The sequence below is a fragment of the Micropterus dolomieu genome, linkage group LG02, assembly GCF_021292245.1.
Source record: "Micropterus dolomieu isolate WLL.071019.BEF.003 ecotype Adirondacks linkage group LG02, ASM2129224v1, whole genome shotgun sequence".
NCBI classification, from domain to species: domain Eukaryota; kingdom Metazoa; phylum Chordata; class Actinopteri; order Centrarchiformes; family Centrarchidae; genus Micropterus; species Micropterus dolomieu.
This window is the reverse complement of record NC_060151.1, coordinates 13,623,556-13,643,167: the sequence shown is the minus strand read 5'-3', so window position 1 is coordinate 13,643,167 and position 19,612 is coordinate 13,623,556. Positions and strand designations below refer to the sequence as shown.

The window sequence follows — 19,612 nt, the reverse complement described above, 5'->3', positions numbered from 1 at the left end:
ACAACGTAGTGCAGTCTCTCAGAACATCCTCTCGCTTGTCCTTCTCTCACTCTCTCCCTCATGAACACTGCTGCACAAATCTTTCCAACACAACACTGTCAATGTCGTAGACCCAGCTTTAAAAAATTATTAGCAAGCATGTAAGCAGCCTAGCTAATAAGGACAGCTAAGTTATTGTTAGAAAACACCTGGGTTTTCGATGCTAGCACGCTGTATAGCTGGTAGTCAATATCGACTGCACGCACACCCCTCCCCATCGTGCGCCACAGTTACAGTGTCATTCTTTGGGAAACACTGGTATATAACTTGAAAAAAGATAATTGAATCATAAAAATTAAGGAATGTAGTCTACCTAACAGTTTATTACGTGATTTGGTTATAATTGAAAGATCAATTGATTTATTATTTTTCATGTTTGTTTATTTGTTGCTGTAAAAACAAGTGAGGTGAAAGCAAGATAATCTAATACTAATACTGCAGCTGGTTGGATTTTAGACGTTAAAAGGTTTCATTATTTAAAAAAATAAAATAAAAAAGGAAATCAACACTTTGGAACTGAAACCTGTGTGACGATATGCAAGAAACTTACAGCTGTAGCAAACATGAAAAGATCTGCTGGTTTATCTATCAAATAATGTATATGGAAGGGCTCTTTTGGAAGAAGAATGGAATAAGAATCCCACGAGGGGAAACTAAATGTTTTCACTCTGTTGTTAGTATTTTTAACAGGTCTGAAATGCACAAACAGGACCTACAGCAACAACACATGGAGAGATGTCAGAGCGAGTGGGCTACCACTTGGTAAGGCGGCCCCAGCGGTTGGGGGTTCAGGGGCTTGCTCAAGGCCCCGCTCGGCACGGCCCAGGAGGTGAACACCTCTCCAGCTAACAGTCCACACTCCGTTTAAATCTGACATTGGACATTTGAAACCACTGAACTATAAATGTTGTTTATTGCTCAGCTACTGTCTTCTCTGAGGAGTTGTTTTAATGAAGCTCTGTTATGGAACAAGCAAGATGCAGATTTAGTAATTTCATTTCTACATTCATATTTCCGCCTAGAAATGTTTTTTCTAATCAAACATTAGGGTTTCTCACAGTGTTTGGTATAACTGTATAGAATCATTTTCTCTGACTATTTGAAATAATGATATCAGCCATATCAGATAAATGCAGTAAAGATGAGTCCTGTAGGATTTTGCAAGTCTCTGAGTCTCAAGCACAATAATAAACAGCAGAATCTTCAGTCTTCAGACTGTTTATCTGCAGATACAGCTGCATGCAGCTGCCTCTGAAGATGGTAAACCTGCTTGGACATGCACTGTGGGACTTTAGACAGGTGTGTGACCTGAGCTCAGTTTTGAGTGTCATAGCAAAGGCTGTGCTTTAAAAAAAAACAAAAATAGATTTCTAACAAACATCAATCACGTTGTTATTATGGGGTATTGTAGAATTGAGGAAAATAATGAATTTCATCCATTTTGGAATAAGGCTTTAAGCAGGTTTTCATTCAGGGCATTGATTTTTGGAGGTCTTTGCCACTTTCTCTAGGGTGTTTAAATGTGATTAACTAACTAATTGTGACTGTGTTGCTCCCTGGGTTCATGTACTTGTTTAAAATGTAAAGTTCCAATTAAGCATTTTCTCTAAAACTATAATTCAATCATAATGTCTCCAAGACTCACTTACTAAAATGTAAAAAAGTGTGGGGATTTCACTGGGCAGCTAATGTCAGAGCCCTGATTTATTAGCAAGATCAGTTCCCTCAAACAAGGAAGCTTTCTGATACACCCAAGTGGCTGCAAATGGATTCTCAGCTGGTCACCTGCTCACTCATTCCTTCTCTTTTGACCAGGCATGTAGCACAAATTTCTGGGCTCTATATACAAGCAGTCTCTGTGGGCCCCCTTCCTCTCTTGGGCCCCATCCACACTACTGCGTTTTCGAATTAAAACGGAGACCTTTTGCTACGTTTGCACCTCCCCGTCCAGACTACAACGATGAAAACGAAGACCTAAAACCGAGAAGTTTGGAAACGCTGCTGACCCTGTTTTGCGTTTTGCAAATAATACTCATCTGCCTACACTTGTACTGTGCATGTCGCCATTTACTTTGCAACAACTCCCAGTCTGTTTTCTGACGCCACACTCCTGTGTTACATGTGTTACATATGTTTATTGATCCATGCAACAATAAAAAAAACTGGTCTGATGCTTAGTCTGTATTTAATTATTTTTTGCCAAATCTTCTGTAACTACGGAACAGACCATCTGCTTCATGTTTACACTGGCACGCGCATGCCCAGTGCACCTGAACGGCTCCTAGCTGTGCGTTTTCAGTCGTTTTAATGTAGACGGAGATCAACTCCAAAATGCAGCGGAAACGCTGGTGTGGATGGAGATCGTATTCGTTTTAATTCTCCGTTTGTAAACTAAAACGGAGTAGTGTGGATGGGGCCTTGGTCCCTGTCTCTCACTCATCTTTTGAAAAATGTTGACAAATAATGGAAATAATGGAGCTAACAACTGTACACATGGTGTTTAGGGTAGTCACTAATGACCCATTCTTATCACAATTAAACAAGTAGTAATAATCTGTTATTTGTGCTTAAGTCTGCACAGTTTGAAATCTCACCACATTTCAACTCTTTTCTCAACAAACTGTATCCTACAACTATTTTACTATGATTAAATGAGGTTTGCTATGAGTATCAAGCCAAATTAGCATTATCGTTTATTGACGCATATATCATTCTCAAGGTATAAGGTACAACGCTGGTAAAAAAAAATCCTTCTTAGTTGTCATAGCCGGACATTGAGAAATTGCTAACTGTACAGTACTGCATAATAAAAGACAAGGGAACAAGACTGCACTAGATACCTGCCTTCAATCTAAACTGCTGATATTAGCTTAAACCATTCTTTAACTGCTAGTTGTGACTGTGATCACCTTTCTTTTGAAAGAAATAAGCTGGCAGTTATTTTCCTTCACTTTGCGTCCTTACTCTTTTCTTTCTTTTTTGGGACCTTTAATTTCCCGTGCTTGGGGAAAGACTTGACAAAGCATGTTGATGCTCCAGCATCAGCGTCACTCTGCTCTGCTAAACCATTTTGCGTCTTTTAGAAATGGTAAGAGTGGCCTCCACTACTTTTAATTTTTTTTGGGGGGATATACAAAGTTCAGTCTCCCAACTGATTTATTCAGACGCTTTTTATTTAGTTTGAAACTACTTGCTTAAAAATTTAACATTGCAAACAAAAACAAAGTTTTCATTCCAGGATTTTAAAGGGACCTCCGTCCATTGGGGCCCTGTATAATCAGTCCCTCTCCTTGTATAACAGTGTAAATTTGCTGTTTCCTCAAAAAAAAAAAATAAATAAATAAATACAGTGTGGGGGTGAATGTAATTTACTGTAAAAGCACTTTGAGTGTTTGAAAAGACTAGAAAGGCGCTGTACAAATACGGAGCATTTACTGGTCACTGGAAGTTCAAATCACTGTGTGATACTGTATATTGAGCTACCATGTACAACCGGAAAGTTTTATTTAGTTTCTGTACTTGCCATGTAAAGTGTCTGTGGATCTTGAAAAGCTCTCTGTAAGTAAAATATTTCTCTGTTCTTATCAATTTTATTTTTATATACTCATGTTGTTTACAAATGAATTTAATACACTATCAACTGAGAACATCCTTGTTCATTAGGCTAAAACAATAGAACTGAAATCCAATTAACACTATCAGCATACCATGTCCACTTAAAGTAATTTGTGTTTTGATATTGTCTGTGCAGTGTGAACACATTCATCCCCGCCTGGAAAACACCTCTGCTTAATGTTGGAGTGTGTTACTAATTTCATGTTGCACCCTAAAATGACAGAAAGTGTTGACTCTTTACAGTACTGTTAACATTTATGTTTACTTTCAAACACAGTGGTAGTGGAAATTAAATATACTGATAATGTTATAATTCTGAATGTTCTCAGTGGTGGTGGTAAATAGAGGAAGTAGTTTTTGTATGACTCTCCTGTTATTGTCTCTCACTGTGTCTCTTCTGGCACAGTAATACACTGCTGTGTCCTCGGTCTTCAGATTGTTCATCTGTAGATAGACTTTACTGCTGGAGTCATCTCTGGAGATGATGAATCTACCCTGGACTGACTGGGAGTAATAGATAGGAGAACTAGATGTGCTTATATAAGCGATCCAATCTAGTCCTTTTCCAGGAGCCTGTCTGATCCAGCTCATACGGTAGCTGCTGAATGTGAATCCAGAGGCTGTACAGGTCAATCTGTGGGATTCTCCAGGCCTTTTAACCACTGGTTCAGATTCTGTCAGTGTCTGACCATCAACACCTGTTAAGACAGCAAAGAAAACCATCACATGCAACAAACTGACACATTACAAGAAAACATAAGATCAGTGAAATTTTTCACCTGCCCAGCAGACAGTTAAAAGCAGCAGTCCTGTCCTATAGTCCATCATGTTAAACTGTGTGTCCACTGTTCTCTGTCATCCTCTCTGCAGTCAGATAAGTAGAGGTGGAAGACATCTGAGTTTTGCATTGACTCCTCCTCACAGGGAGGAGATGAATTTGACTTGGATCTCAGTTACTGTTTGTTGAAACTGTAGGATGAATGTTTTCTGTACATGAGTCATTCAGCCAAAAGTCCCTCTTTCGTGGTTCAGTATAATTTGTGCAATAGGTCTGCAAACACATTATGAAATTGGCTTCATTATTAAGAAGAGTCTGTTTCATGTGAAAACTTTGGCAATAGTTTATCAATTTATTACCTACATTTCACACACTTGTAGTATGCAGGTGCAACCCTCTGGACTCGCCAATCACGCACGTGTGAAGTGCTCACATTTTTTACTTTTATGTTAGTATTTGTGTTTGACATTTGTTTTAGCACTATTCTTTGTTGTTTCTTTGTGTACTGCTGCTGTGACATGTTAATGTCCCCCCAGGAACAAATAAAGTATCTATCTATTCTATCTGTCTGTCATTGCCTTAATCACAACTCTTATTAGGGTTAGGGTTAAACACATTCATCACACTACTACAGATCATTTTTCTTAACAAGAAATAAAACATTTTTATATTTAAGATAAAAATAAGACCTCAATATTCAGTCACTCACTATTAAAATTTCCAATACTGACAGTTACAGAAAGGAAAAACTAAAAAGGGATACTGAAACAATTGAATGTTGCCAGAAGAAGTAGTTTTTGTATGACTCTCCTGTAATTGTCTCTCACTGTGGATCTCTGGCACAGTAATACACAGCAGTGTTTTCAGACTGCACATTCTGTCCGTTTAGAGTCACTGTTTTGGTGGAAGAGTCTAAGGAGATACTGAACTTGTTCTTTAGTGAATCTTTGTAGAATGAATATCCAGTAGATCTCATTCCAATCCACTCCAGTCCTTTCCCTGCAGGCTGTCTGAAAAATCCCTCAGTGTTCAGGCACTGAGGGATTTTTGTTCAGGTCTACTGATGGTTTGTGTTATTATTGCTCTCTGGCACAGAAATACACAGAGGGGGATTTTGTTTTTATATACCACAGTGCATGCCTTGTCTGGGTGGTCACCTAGAGCCAACATACCCAAAACTAAAAGTAAAAAACCAAGCAGATAGTACAACAACAACTGTGAATGTGGATACCTGCCCCGTGTTACCCCACCCGTCACTATTGCTGCCATCAAAACGGTTACTCATTCTATGACCACATTGAAGAAAGTTCAGTAAATGCAAATAAATATTAATATTAATATACTATTAATAATATCAAATAGTAATACTAGACATCTTAAAGATAATGTGTACCAAAACTCTCCATCCTATCTTTATGTTAACATACTTTACTAACCTTTTGTTTGGGAGGTTTGATGCAGCCATCCTTTTCTCATGGTGCAACCAGGAATTAAGCAGCTCTGGTCATGTGACAGTTTAGACTAAACATGTGATACTGCACATGTTTCATTGAGACCCTCTATTATTTCAGTATTTGCTTAAAATGTATTGATAACATTTTTAGAGCCTTATAAATGAAAAAGTTTTTTATGGTCACTATTGTGACCGATGGGATTAAAAATAACACAAATCATGGATAATGTAAAACCTATTCATTAAAATCATCAAACAAAAGGAAAAGCAAAGAAAAGAGCAAACACCAAGGACTGTATCGTCCATCGCTTTGCACATAAACAAAACAAATGTCTTTTTCATCAACATACAAGAACACAACAATTAAAAATATATCATGTATGTATACATATATAATATGTAAAATATATTTTGAAAGTAAACTATTTCCTGGAAGTTACTGTGCATGTCTTGTTAACATGTGTAGGACGTTGTCTCTCACAGGTTGCTGAATATTTGTGCAGGTCTGTTGGTGGTTTGTATCACTGTGAGGTAATGTGCAAAGTCATACACAGCTGTGTCCTCAGGCTGCAAATTATTTGCTTTTATTGTGTTCTACTGTTCCAGCAGAAGTGTCTCTGCTCCTCCCCACTGATGGAATATGTTGCATAGCTGTCAGCAGTCAAAGAATAACCAGAGACCTAACAGGTGATGGACAAAGACTGTCTAGGCTGCACAACCATCGTGTCTGGCTGGATAAGATCAATACTGTTCACACCTGTGGAAACAGAAATCAACATTATCTCCATCATTCATCTGACTATTCAGTGTTTCTAATGTGTTTATTAGTGTGAATCCACTGAAAGCTCCTCACAGGATCCAGCTGCCAGCAGCAGTATCAGAGCTGCAGAGAACATGTTGATGTTGTGATGGGTCGCAAATTATTTTAGAACATTACAGCCTAAATTGTTGTCATTAATTGCATTGCCATCATTTCATTAAGTGCAGTGTTCATCATTTAAAGTATTATTTTAAAGTGTAAAGTCAGGATCACAGTGTTAAAACTCTATAGCTCTTGTCATCACTTAGTGTTATTTTACAGTGTAAAGTTAAGATCACAACGCTGAAACTCTATAGCTCTGAGTGTGTGTGGTCCTCTCTGTGTCTAACTGCCCGGAGGCAGTAGCAAGTGTGTGTGTAAGCAGGCACGTGTGCTCTGGGAGCAAAGTGAATGAGCACAGCAAGACATCATCAAAAATACCAGCAAAGTTAAAGCAGAATTAGTGAAAATGTGTTGCAAAGTATACATAAACATTGTCTATCACAGTAGGGATGTCTTGTCTTTAGCACACAGCACAAAAGACACCAGCTTATTCCACAAAGTGAGGTTTTTGGTGAAAGTAGCATGATCAGCAAAGGGCAAATCATTTTTGATCATTTTAGTATCCTTAATTAGAAGTAATCATTAATCATTCCTAATTCATCATCTTTAATCAATCATTTTATTATCTTTAATCAATATTAATAAGTAATCATTCTTAGTTCATCATTTATAATCATTTTAATATCCTTAATTAGCATTAATCATTAGTAGGTAGTTTATTAATTATCCTTACTTACTTCTTACTTACTTCTTAATCTTTGAACATTACACATCATGAGATGTGTCTTATTTTCTACTTAGAAGTGCTGTGCTGTAATCATGAATGCAGTAACTAGCTCATTGTGGTAAGATCCCTGAGTGGGGGCATTGACTGCAGACACTGAGACTATGCATACCTTGCTCAACTGTTATCTACTGTTATGAGCAGGAGAGGCTACAGGTGTCCAAAATCTGCTGTGACAAGTGCATGCTTTGGTCTACTGATATCCACTGTTGTTATAACATGATGAACTGCCAAGGTGTCAGTCTGCTGATATTAAGACTACATGTTTAATGATTGCTTAAAGGGGTTGATTGACAGCTTCCAACCTCTGATTCATAGAGCCTGTGTGAACTTCAAGTGAACTTGCCCATGGGCATTTGGTGAACTTGCTGACAAAGCAATTGCTGGCTCTGCTCGGCAGAGTGGGTGAGCTTCAAAGGCAGAAAGTGGATGGATAGATGAAGACAAGAAAAAGTAATAAACAGCCAGTATAACAACAACATGTGTTATTCCTGTAGTAATTTTTTAAGAAATATAACTGTGCGTCAAATTATATACGCATAACTGATGAAAAAGGGTGACATTTGAGTTACAATGTAAATGATGAGTTTCTTATCCTGTAATATAACAAAATATAGAAATATAAATATAGAAAGTCAACAACACAGAATGATGAATGAAAGCTGGAAAACTTGTAAAAGTGGTATAACAACCTGTGTGAACAGCATAAAAACAGAAGATAGATAGAGATTCAGCATAAAGAAAGAAGGGGGGCACACCAGCCCAGAAGGGGTATATAAGGCTGTCTGCAGACCATAGGGTTGACCTCATCGTCCAGCCTGCTGGGATGTTGTATGGGTTTATGTGTCCTGTTTTGGAATAAACTCTTTTTGCACCGACTCTTGACCGTCTCCAGAGAAGTTTTTGTCTGCAAACTTATGGCTATTGTGGGAAGCTAATAGAGTATTTTTGACAAAGTTTATAAAGTTGGTGAAGTTTGGGACCAGGCTCAACTGGCCCAGCCTGGTCACACATCTGACGCAACAGTTGAAGCTGAACTGATGTGAGCTCTTCTGTCCTCTCACTGACACACACACACTTCACTTCCTTATGAGTAACTTTTATTTGCATACAGTTGAATAATCTTTTATCATTATTTATTTAATCATTATTGAATAATCATTATTAATGAATGTGCTAAAATGGTCTTAGATCTCACCACATAGATGGTTCATTTAGAAACCGTATAACATGCCATGATTGGATTTACTCAAACAAAACCCTCATAAAGTAAGTTTATTTAGAAAAGTGGAAAAATGTATACTACAGATCTTTTTCAGCAGATCAGCAGATATGAGATTATGTTTGAATAAAGTGACAGAGTAAGAAACTTAACACTGACTGCCCTCTAGTGTTTTTACATCGGGTACTGTAACATTTTCACTCCCACAATGTGACTGTCTGTAGAGGTCAAATCATTTAAACATGAATGTGACTGGAATGTGAAAATGTACTGTGTATTTTATTTATATGGATAATATATATTATAATGATTTCAGATTGTTTTGTCATTGGGAGTTTTATAAGGAAGTGGTCTTTACAGTAAGACATTTTAATTGTGTTTTTTTTTTTTAGGATTTCCTTAAAACAACAACAAAAATTAAAACAGAAGTTTAAATTAAAACAGAAGTCTTTCTCAGGATCTATCAGCACAGTAAAGATGAGTACTGTAGGTTTTTGTACAGCTGCTCAACCAACTCCAGTCACTGTGAGGCTGTCGAGCACAATAATAAACAGCAGAATCTTCAGTCTTCAAACTGTTCATCTGCAGATACACCTGCTGTCTGCTGTTGTCTCTGGAGATGGTAAACCTCCCTTGGACTGACTGAGAGTAGTAGATGCTAGTAACATCGATAGTGGCAACCCACTCCAGTCCTTTTCCAGGAGCCTGTCTGACCCAGGCCATCAAGTAGCTGCTGAATGTGAATCCAGAGCCTGTACAAGTCAATCTGTGGGATTCTCCAGGCCTTTTAATCACTGGTTCAGATTCTGTCAGAGTCTGACCATCAACACCTGTCAGGACATTTTAAAAATCACATTGATTAAATTGGTTCAGGAAATCAGAATTATGTTAAATCGAGTGAAGCTCTTCACCTGCCCAGCAGACCGTTAAAAGCAGCAGTCCTGTCCTATAGTCCATCATGTTGAACTGTGTGTCCACTGTTCTCTGTCATCCTCTCTGCAGTCAGATAAGTAGAGGTGGAAGACATCTGAGTTTTGCATTGACTCCTCCTCACAGGGAGGAGAAGAGCATTTTAGTTTATCTATAGACTCGGTTCTTAAAATAATCAAATCCACATTCGGTTTAAAAAATCCCCCAAAGTGTCAGCAGTATGTGTAGGGGGTAAAAATAAAAGTCTGGATGAGATCAATATTATTCACAAAATAATACAAAATTATCTCCATCATTCATCTGACTATTCAGTGTTTCTAATGTGTTTATTGGTTTGAAGTAAGTTAATTTAGAAGAGCTGAGTACTGTAGAAAAAGCTTTTAAAGTAAAGTAAAGCTTTTTCTGCAGTTAAATTATGTTGTAATTACAATAACGTTGTCTTCAGTCATGATAAACTGCCCCACAACACTGACAAATACATGACAAAATGTGTTTCATTGTTTATTGGCCATCATTCAATGGGAAATGTTTTTTCAAAGCCCTGACTTCAGTGCATCTCATACAGAAACGAGTGTTCAGTTTTTGTACATGCTTTATAGTCTGGTGTGTCACTGTGGCTCGTGCACAATAATAAACTGCAGAGTCTCCTTCTTTAAGACTCTTCACCTCTAAGTAGCCTACACTAGATTTTTGGATGTGTATTTGGCAGTGTTGGGCAGTGACACATTACTAGTAACTGTAATAATATTACTTTCCAACTAAGTAGTGTAACTACTTACTCATGGTATGGATATGATGTTAGTTAAAAAAATCAGGAGAGACTGCTTTGTTTGGGGGTGAAGGGGGTGGTAGGGAAAGTGTGTTTCCCATAATTAGCCTATAATTTGGATAATTATCAACGCTGACCGCCACATAGATTTTCAAATTTTTACTAGGTGTATTTAAAATCATTTTTGATTAAGGAGCTGTATTGAGGAGCATATATTCGTGCAGCACCTCCTGGCTCGCTCCCTGCTTCTCTCTGTCTCTCTCCCTCTCTCTCGTGAACACCGCTGCACAAACCTGTCCAACCCCACACCCCCTCCTCCACCCCTCCTGTCATTCTGTGGGAAACACTCAAAAGTATTAACATAACTAGTTACTTTTATCACCCAGTAATAAGTAAAGTAATATTACTTTTTTAAAGGAGTAATTAGTAATATTACAATTTCTGAGTAACTTGCCCAACACTGACTTTGGGCAAATATTGTGCCAGTTCCACTATCTGATCCATTCCAGTCCCTTTTTTTTCCATTGAGATTAAAAATCTCTTTTCTAAGAGCATCCTGGCCAAGACAGGCAGCAGCGCAATTAACAAGGTTGCAGACATTAAAACATAACAATTTATAATGGGAGTAACTAGTGAGTTACAAGGTCATAAAATATCTAAATTTAGTATATATTTACCACAAATAATAAACTACAAGGATCGTCCGAGTAATCATTCATAACATCTACAGCCAGTGTGTACATGTGGATGACAGGGAGCCAGCAGACATCCAAAGCTCCTTTTCTCCTCCCCTGGACACCGACTTCACTCACCTGAAATGAGAGCCAAGAGGGGGACACTTTGTACAACTGTCATGGTGGGAACTTGGCTGAGTCTGCTACTGCAAAAGCTGTAATGAAGGATATATATTATGCAGGCATAATGGGTGGGGACTGTGCATCAGTGTGTGAATTTGCATTTTACCAGTCAGAGATTTTGGAGATACAGTGTTGATATATTAAAACTAAATTTGCATTGGAGGCAGGGAGAGACAAAGCAGGGGAAAACGGAGACAGACATGCAGAGGGATCACTGGGGTAACAGACATGACAAGGGTTACCGAACACTAGATGACAGACAAAACAGACCCCCAAAACCCAACAGACCAAAATAACACCAACTAAATCCAAAAGTGCAAAACACGGCATGGCAGAGAGGCAGAGTGTGACAGTACCCCCCCCCCAAAAAGGACAGCCCCTGACGTCCTAAAACGAAACATCACAAAAAAAAACCCAAAAAAACAAACAGGTCAAGCTGGCCCAGGGTGGGCGGAGGGAGCCCAGGCGGAGGGCCAGAAAAACAAAACAAAAGTCTCAAAAGGCCAAATACCGGCAGGGCAAGGCAGTTCAGGAGGCCGACCGAGGTGAACAAAAGTTCAGGGAGCAGACCCAGAGGTCGACAGAGCAGACCAGGAGGGCAAAACTGTTCAGGTGGGCGTCCCGCGGGACGACCCATGAGGCCAGGCAGACCAGGGGGGCCACAATGTTCAGGAGGCCGTCCCGGAGGACGACCCAACAGGCCGGGCAGAACAGGGAGGCAACAATGTTCGGGAGGTGGCCCCGGGGGACGACCCAACAGGCAGGGCAGATCAAGGGGGCAACAGTTCAAGGGGTTGGCAGGACGGCCAACAGTGAGGCAGCAAACCCACTGGGGGCCGAGCAGGAGGCCGACGGCAAGACCTCTCCGGAGGTCGGCACCCAAAGCTTGGGTGCTCTGGAGGCACAGCTGGGCTGAGGTCCTCGGACTGAGGCCACCAACGAAGCTGATGCCGGTTGGAACACCGACGAGGGAACAGGAGTCAGCTGGTGATCAGGCTGGCTGCTAGCAGCGCTAGCAGGCCGGGGATCAGGCAGGTGGGCAGGCAGAAAGCTAGCAGCACTAGCTGGCCGGTAATCAGGCGGAGCAGGTTGGGGGTTAGCCGGCTGACAGCTAGCTGGTTGGCTGACTGGTTGGGGACTTGCAATCCTTAGGCTCTCTGGCTCTAATGCCAAGTCCATCAAAAAAGAGACCAGAGAGCTAGATGTCCAGGAGTCCCCAACTAGTCTGGATGCTGGAGCCAACACAGGAGGGAGATGACCAGGCGGGCAGCTAGCAGGCTGGGTGCGTGCAGGCTGGGAGAGGAAGATGCCTCCCACCCTGCAGCTAGCGGGCCGGGGATCAGGCTGGCGGCTAGCAGCTCTAGCGCCACCAGGCAGCGAACCCTCGGGAGTGTCCATTATCTGCTCCAGGTCTCTCTTCATCCGTCTGATGACGACCAACTGCTCATCCAGGGAGGGGAGATTCAGCAGCCTTGGCTTGCTGCACAGGGTCTTCTCCATGAGGCCATAAACAAACAGTCTGCGATCCAAGTCCATGGAATCCAGGATTGAGGAACCTAACCTTTCACAGGTTGAGGTCCACTCCCTTATATCCTCTGCCAATAATGCTAGATCCGCTAGGTCCATTTGTGGTCGGATCATTCTGTCACAGTTTGTCTTATGGAGGCAGGTAGTAGGACCCGAAAGCAGGACACGAAAGCCAGCAGGAACAGTTCAGAAGGGTTTTAATAAACAAACAAAGGCGAGCACACTTACAAACTGAGTGGCTGATGACAGAGTCCAAAAACAAAGGTTGTCCAACAGAAAACCAAAATGAGCAGGGAAACATTGGACATTGGCTGACAACAGGAGCAACACACTGCTACACAGGGTGACAACATACAATGACCTGACAAGGACAAGACAGAAACACCAGGAATATATACACACAGGGACAAACGAGCAGGGCGGGAGCAACACAAGTGAAAGACATGAGGCTAACGAGGCAGAGAGAGAGAGCAGAGGAAAACAGAGACAGACATGCAGAGGGATCACTGGGGTAACAGACATGACAAGGGTTACTGAACACTAGACGACAGACAAGACAGACCCCCAAAACCCAACAGACCAAAATAACGCTAACTAAATCCAAAAGTGTAAAGTGTAAAGTGTACACAGCATGGCAGACAGGCAGAGTGTGACAGTGTATTGCTGGATTAAGCCTGAAATTCAATTTTTGTTTGGTAAAAATGGAAAATGAAGGCCGAGGAGGTGGAGTTGAAGCTATCTTCGACTCTAGGCTACTAATTGGCCTGTAATTGTCCGGTGACCTAACCCGTTTCTCGACCAGTCTCACCTGTGATTGGCTTACCGCAACCGTCAACTTTAAGCAGCTTTTCATTCAAGTTAGACAAACTAAACAAATACATTGATTTTTGGAGGTCTTTGCCACTTTCTCTTGCAGGGCGTTTAAATGTGATGAAAATGGTGTTGCGGCCCAAGTTTATATTTGTTTCAAAAATACTCCAATTAAGTGTTCATTGACATTCTTGAATTTTAATTCAATACGATTGCCATTTATTTGGGGGTATAAAACTCACTTAGACTCACTTTACTAAGACGTCAAAAAGTGGGGGATTTATCTGGGCAGCTAATGTCAGAGCCCTAATTTATTGGTAAGATTAGTTTCCTCAAACACGGAAGCTCTCTGATAGACCCAAGTGACTGGATGGAGTTTCAGGTAGTGGATCCAGACCAGAACCCAGCTGTTCACCTGCTCAATCACTCCTGCTCCTGTGACCACATCACTTTACATAAAAATCTAATTCCTTTGATTCACTAACAAAATCCTCCATGATCAGGCCCCTCTTATTTCACCAACATCCTCTACTGCCGTACTTTCCACCGTAGCCCGTTTCATCTAACACCAACCTTCTGTCTCCAGCATCCAAACCAAGCTGATACAGTATTTTTATGTTCAAAAAATGACTTTAAATGCTCCTTTTAAAATAATTTTAAATTGCTATAGCTTATAGCTATATTAAGCTACTGAGAGCACCAGCTCTTTTAAAATTTGTATTTAGGTTCTTTATTTGCCATGTAAGGTGTCTTTGAGGATCTTGAAATGCTCTCTATAAATAAAATATTCTTCTGTCCTTATTCATTTTAATTTTGTGTACTCATGATGTTTACAAATTAATTCAATACACTATGAAATGACAACATCTGTTTATTATTTAAATAGTGATAATTGGATTTCAGTTCTATCAGCGTTTAATAATACCATATCCACTTAAAGTACTTTTTGTTTTGATATTGTCTGTGCAGAGTGAAAAAAATCTGCCTGGAAAACACCTCTGCTTCATGATGGAGTGTGTTACTAATTTTATGTTGCACCCTAAAATGTGCCTGTATTTAACAGAGAGTGACTCTGTGACTTCAAGTGTTGACTCTGTACTCTGTACAGTACTGTTAACATTTATGTTTACTTTCAATCACAGTGGTAGTGGAAATTAAATATACTGATAATATTATAATACTGAATGTTCTCAGTGGTGGTAAATAGAGGAAGTAGTTTTTGTATGACTCTCCTGTTATTGTCTTTCACTGTGTCTCTCTGGCACAGTAATACACTGCTGTGTCCTCTGTTTTCAGATTGTTCATCTGTAGATAGACTTTACTGCTGGAGTCATCTCTGGAGATGGTGAATCTACCCTGGACTGACTGGGAGTAAGAGATGGGAGTACTAGCTGTGCTTATATAAGCGATCCACTCCAGTCCTTTTCCAGGAGCCTGTCTGATCCAGTGCATCCCGTAGCTGCTGAATGTGAATCCAGAGGCTGTACAGGTCAATCTGTGGGATTCTCCAGGCCTTTTAACCACTGGTTCAGATTCTGTCAGAGTCTGACCATCAACACCTGTCAAGACAAAAAAGATACAGTATGCATGTCATGCTTAACATTGGTAGCATAATGAAAACATTTCACATTAAGATCAGTGAAGCTCTTCACCTGCCCAGCAGACAGTTAAAAGCAGCAGTCCTGTCCTATAGTCCATCATGCTAAACTGTGTGCCCACTGTTCTCTGTCATCCTCTTTGCAGTCAGATAAGTAGAGGTGGAAGGCATCTGAGTTTTGCATTGACTCCTCCTCACAGTGTGTAACTGGATTTGAGTTGGATGTTTCAGTATAATTTTTGCATTAGGCTTTTTGCATTTTTTGAGTTGTTTATTAAGCACAGTCTGCATCATGTGAAGACTTTCACAACAGTTGATAGGTACTGCAAACTGCACACTGGGAACACACCTCAAGAGTTCTAGTTTGAGATGCTCTGACCCAGTTGTCTAGGTATTTCAATTTAGCCCTTGTCATTGTTGATCAAATCCTAATGTATAAAATATAACATTTGAATTTAAAAAACCAAAGCACAAAGGGCACATTTCAGGCTCAGGGGAAGTAAGATGGCGCCTGTGTATAGCCTGGCCACTGCTCCCCTCCATCTCTGGCGATTTTTCCTGTTTGCATTCGTCATTTGTGTTGCCATACCAGCCTAACACCCAACACCTACGTCTCAGGTGCTTGGACTTAGGATCAACACACTGTTAAACATCAGAGTGTGCATGGAAAGTCTTCTTCATAGCCGGGATAGCTACAAACATTCATTTCCGCCTCCATTCACACACCTGCCCTCCTCACCTGAGTACCAGCTCCTGTTTATGAGCCGGGGCTCTGGTCGTCCTAAGAAGTGATCGAGGAAAAAGGGCTGAAGAGCTGGCGTTCAGTCCCAGCTGCGCCGGCGCTCGTTGACGAACTCATCTGGAGCTGGTTGCACCAACAGGGCTTACGCCTGGTCTTAAGGTAAGTAGGTCTTAACTCAGCATTCTAAGTCCGACCTAATAGTTATTTGCACCATCCAGGCTCCAAGTCCTCTTCTCGCTAAGACCGGGCGTAAATCTTACGCCTAGTCAGTAGCAGGCGTAAAGTAAAAATCTAGGCAAGTTTCTATAGTAGACCAGTAAAGACATGGCGCGCCTTATACACAGACTTTACAATGAGCGGGCTTTTAGACGGGAGAGAGTTATTAGGGACAGAAGCAATCCATTGGACATTTACAATGATGAGGAGCTGATTCAGAGGTTTCGATTTTGTCGGAGAGATATATATGAACTTGTTGAAGAGCTGTCACCCGACTCACAGTTTGTGTCGGATCACAACGCAGCATTGACACCTGCATTACAGCTGTTAATAGCGCTACGTTTTTATGCAAATGGTGCGTTTCAAAACACTGTTGGAGACACGATTAATGTCCACAAATCCACCGCATGTCGGGCCATCTGCAGAGTGTCACTGGCACTGAGCCGTCGCCTTCCACGATCTGCTCACCTCCCCACTGAGGCCAAGTCTGCGGTGATGAAACACCGATTCCTCCGGGCCTCTGGCATTCCTGGTATTGTGGGCTGCATCGATGGGACTCACATCCGGATCCAGGCACCATCTGAGCATGAGTATCTGTATGTCAACCGCAAGGGATACCATTCAATCAATGTGCAGATTGCTTGTGACGCCAATTATAACATCTTTAATTTGGTGGCAAGATGGCCTGGATCTACCCATGACGCACGCATCCTCCGAGAGAGTGCGTTATACCAGGATTTCGAGGCTGGAAGAGTAAATGGGCTGCTTCTCGGTGACAGTGGATACCCACTGAAACACTGGCTGATGACTCCTATAATTGCTCCGAGGACTGAGCAAGAACGACGGTATAACACCATCCACACCACCACTAGGTCCCTCGTTGAGCGGTGCATCGGAGTCCTCAAGCGCAGGTAAAATTCTTTCCGCGTGTCTGTGCCGCTATCCATGGTGCTGATATAGTGTGGTCACTAGATCACTGAAAACTATATAAATAGACTAGGCCTAGGCTATATAAAACTCGCCAAACGTGACACATTTAGGTTTTACAATAGCCTAATCATTAATTCTTTTTTCTAGGTTTCATTGTCTTCATGGAGAGATGCGGATGCACCCTGAGCGAGTCTGCATCGTAATAGCAGCGTGCACTGTCCTCCACAACATCTGTGTCACCAAGAGGATCCCTCTCCCTAGGCAACACCATCAGCCGGTGCCGGAGGAAGGTGCCGACCCTGTGGACCATGCAGGGCATGAAGATGTCGGTGGACGACTAGTCCGTACACGTATTATTAATGCTTTATAAATGTTGTAAACTATTGCTTCACTTAAAATAATTCTGCCATAAAAAATAAGCCACAAAGAAAGTCCAGTAGGTTTATAATAAACTCTTTTTTAATTTACATATAATTGTCATTGATTCATTGCACACAATTTGCCATTAGGCTTATTTACAGAATTACAAAAGACCGCCCATCCTCTTCAGAAATAGGCGAAGATGACCTGCTTATCTGTTGTTGGAGCAACTGTATTTCTAATGATATATTTTTTTTCAAGTTCCAGCTTTTCCTGCTCGGCCTGTAATTTCTTTGTTTCAGCCTCCACTCTAACAATTTCTTTTTCAAGAAGTGTCTGCTGCAGATCTTCCAGCCTCCTCCTCCGTTTCATCGGCGGTGCACCGCTGCTGCCTTCATGAGTATTTTGTGGAGTGACTGGGGCCTCCATCGAGTCTGAAAATACAGAGAATCTGTCATAGGCCTACTGTTATCTGACAACTACTAAAACTGTTATTGTAGGCTACTCCAATATATAGGCTACACACCTTCACAATTCACACACTCGCTTGAGTGGTCGACATCCATCTCTGGAGAGACAGCAGTTTCTTCCAGATCGGTACCGCCACTTTCTGCACCGACCAAAACAATAAAAGCCGGGGAATCCTCTCCAAAGATATCCACAATTATGGTACTGTACACGGAGGTTTTTGGGGGAGGACCCCCGCAGGTCGGGTGGTGTTTTTTTGAAGACAAATCTTTTTTTGCTTTGCTCAGGAGGTCTTTCCACTTTTTCCTCACATCGCTCTCTGTCCGAAGGCAGCCGGAGTCAGAGCAATCGTTAATCGCCTCCGTTATCTGTTTCCATGTTGTTTGTTTCTTCTTGTTCGTTATTGAGTTTGATTGCTTGGCAGTCAGTGTGTGTCTGTGCTGACTGTACAGCTCAATTAACTTTCGTATCTCAATGTCGGTGGAATTTCCTTTCCTTTTTCTTTGATCCTCCATTGAGACGGCTACAAGTTAACAAAACAGCGGAAGATAGTTTACAGTGTAACCCAGCAACGCACGCTGCTAGGCAACCACTATAGTTCTGTAGCCATTCACATGAACGCGCATCGCTAAGACCAGGCGTAGTTAAGCCTAGGCTTAAGTTTGGTTGGTGCAACCGACGTTAGGTCAACTCTAAAGACTGGTCTTAACTAAGACCTACTTAGCAGTTAGGACCAGGCTTAGTGAAGCCCTGTTGGTGCAACCGGCTCCTGGAGACTGTGATAATGAAGAGTAATTCCAATCTTTATTTTTCAAGAGTTAAGTGGAAACCAGATGCAACACAAGAGATCAAAGTTCAGATTCATTGTACAAAATAATAATAATTAAAGCTGCAAGCAGCGTTGGGCGGGCCCTCGCACTTGTAGCGCGTCCGCGCGTGAGCCGGCCGAGTTGCACATTCTGGAGCTCTGCCGGTGCGGCTGTGAATTTCCTACGCGGTTCCGACGCCGCATGAAGGTGTTATATGTCACTTCCTGTGTCCCCTATGTGGAGCTACATAGCACTTGCCGCTATGAACATAAATCGGTATTGGTGTGTAGATGTCTGCAGGGTGAGAGAGTTATCAAGCACGTAAAGTTTGTTTCAGATGTGAGCATGTACACTGAACAATAATGTACCCAAACAATAAAATAAATTCCTTTTATATTTCCCTGCCTTGTTGTTTATGTGTACATACAGAGGAAGAATGTGAGAACAGCACACATTTCATCGTTACTGTGTGTTAGAGCATGGGAGGACAGTGGATACTTTTAATACAGCCCACACCCCTAATACTGTGTAACTATAACAAGTAGAGAACAGAAGAAAAAGATGTTCTTTCTTTACAACTGTCTGCATAGCTTATTCATATTGTGTAATGAATGAAAATAAATAGGCCTACTAGGCTCCTCTCTACTTTGACATTTAAGATTAGCTTGTTTGATCCACCTTCATACACATGTGACATTACTGTACAACTTGAGAAAGGTGAGTTGTTTTCTGCTCCAGCCTGCCTAAAAGAAAAGCGTTTTTGGGATTAAATGGACTTTATTAGCTGCTGCAGTGCAGGATGAACTCAGAATAGACCCATTTCTCACCTTATTATTCTAGATCA

At 41.2% G+C, this 19,612-nt stretch overlaps 1 protein-coding gene, 1 long non-coding RNA gene and 1 gene segment (V, D, J or C); 1 reads left to right on the top strand and 2 right to left on the bottom strand.

The window, feature by feature from the left end:
• Window positions 1–14,501: 14,501 nt before the first annotated feature.
• Window positions 14,502–17,419, bottom strand: LOC123987204. The segment is given in 2 exon segments: window positions 14,502–15,205; window positions 16,670–17,419. Coding segments are annotated over 2 exon segments (426 nt in total).
• On the top strand, window positions 16,389–17,600 carry LOC123987344. Its single transcript, XR_006829098.1, has 2 exons — window positions 16,389–16,797; window positions 16,882–17,600. It is a non-coding gene; the product is annotated as an uncharacterized LOC123987344 (long non-coding RNA).
• Window positions 17,569–18,482, bottom strand: LOC123987151. Its single transcript, XM_046075808.1, has 2 exons — window positions 18,018–18,482; window positions 17,569–17,925 (listed from the first exon to the last, which is right to left on the bottom strand). The coding sequence occupies exons 1-2, from the start codon at window positions 18,472–18,474 to the stop codon at window positions 17,678–17,680; spliced, it is 705 nt and encodes a 234-aa protein (XP_045931764.1). The 5' UTR covers window positions 18,475–18,482; the 3' UTR covers window positions 17,569–17,677.
• Between the last annotated feature and the right edge of the window lie 1,130 nt (window positions 18,483–19,612).

Excerpts from the sequence above, each read along its gene's own strand:
- LOC123987151 (XM_046075808.1), bottom strand. The coding sequence starts at position 18,474 with ATGGAGGATCAAAGAAAAAGGAAAGGAAATTCCACCGACATTGAGATA. Across the intron at positions 17,926-18,017 it reads CGAGTGTGTGAATTGTGAAG|ACTCGATGGAGGCCCCAGTC; the intron begins GTGTGTAGCCTA and ends CTGTATTTTCAG.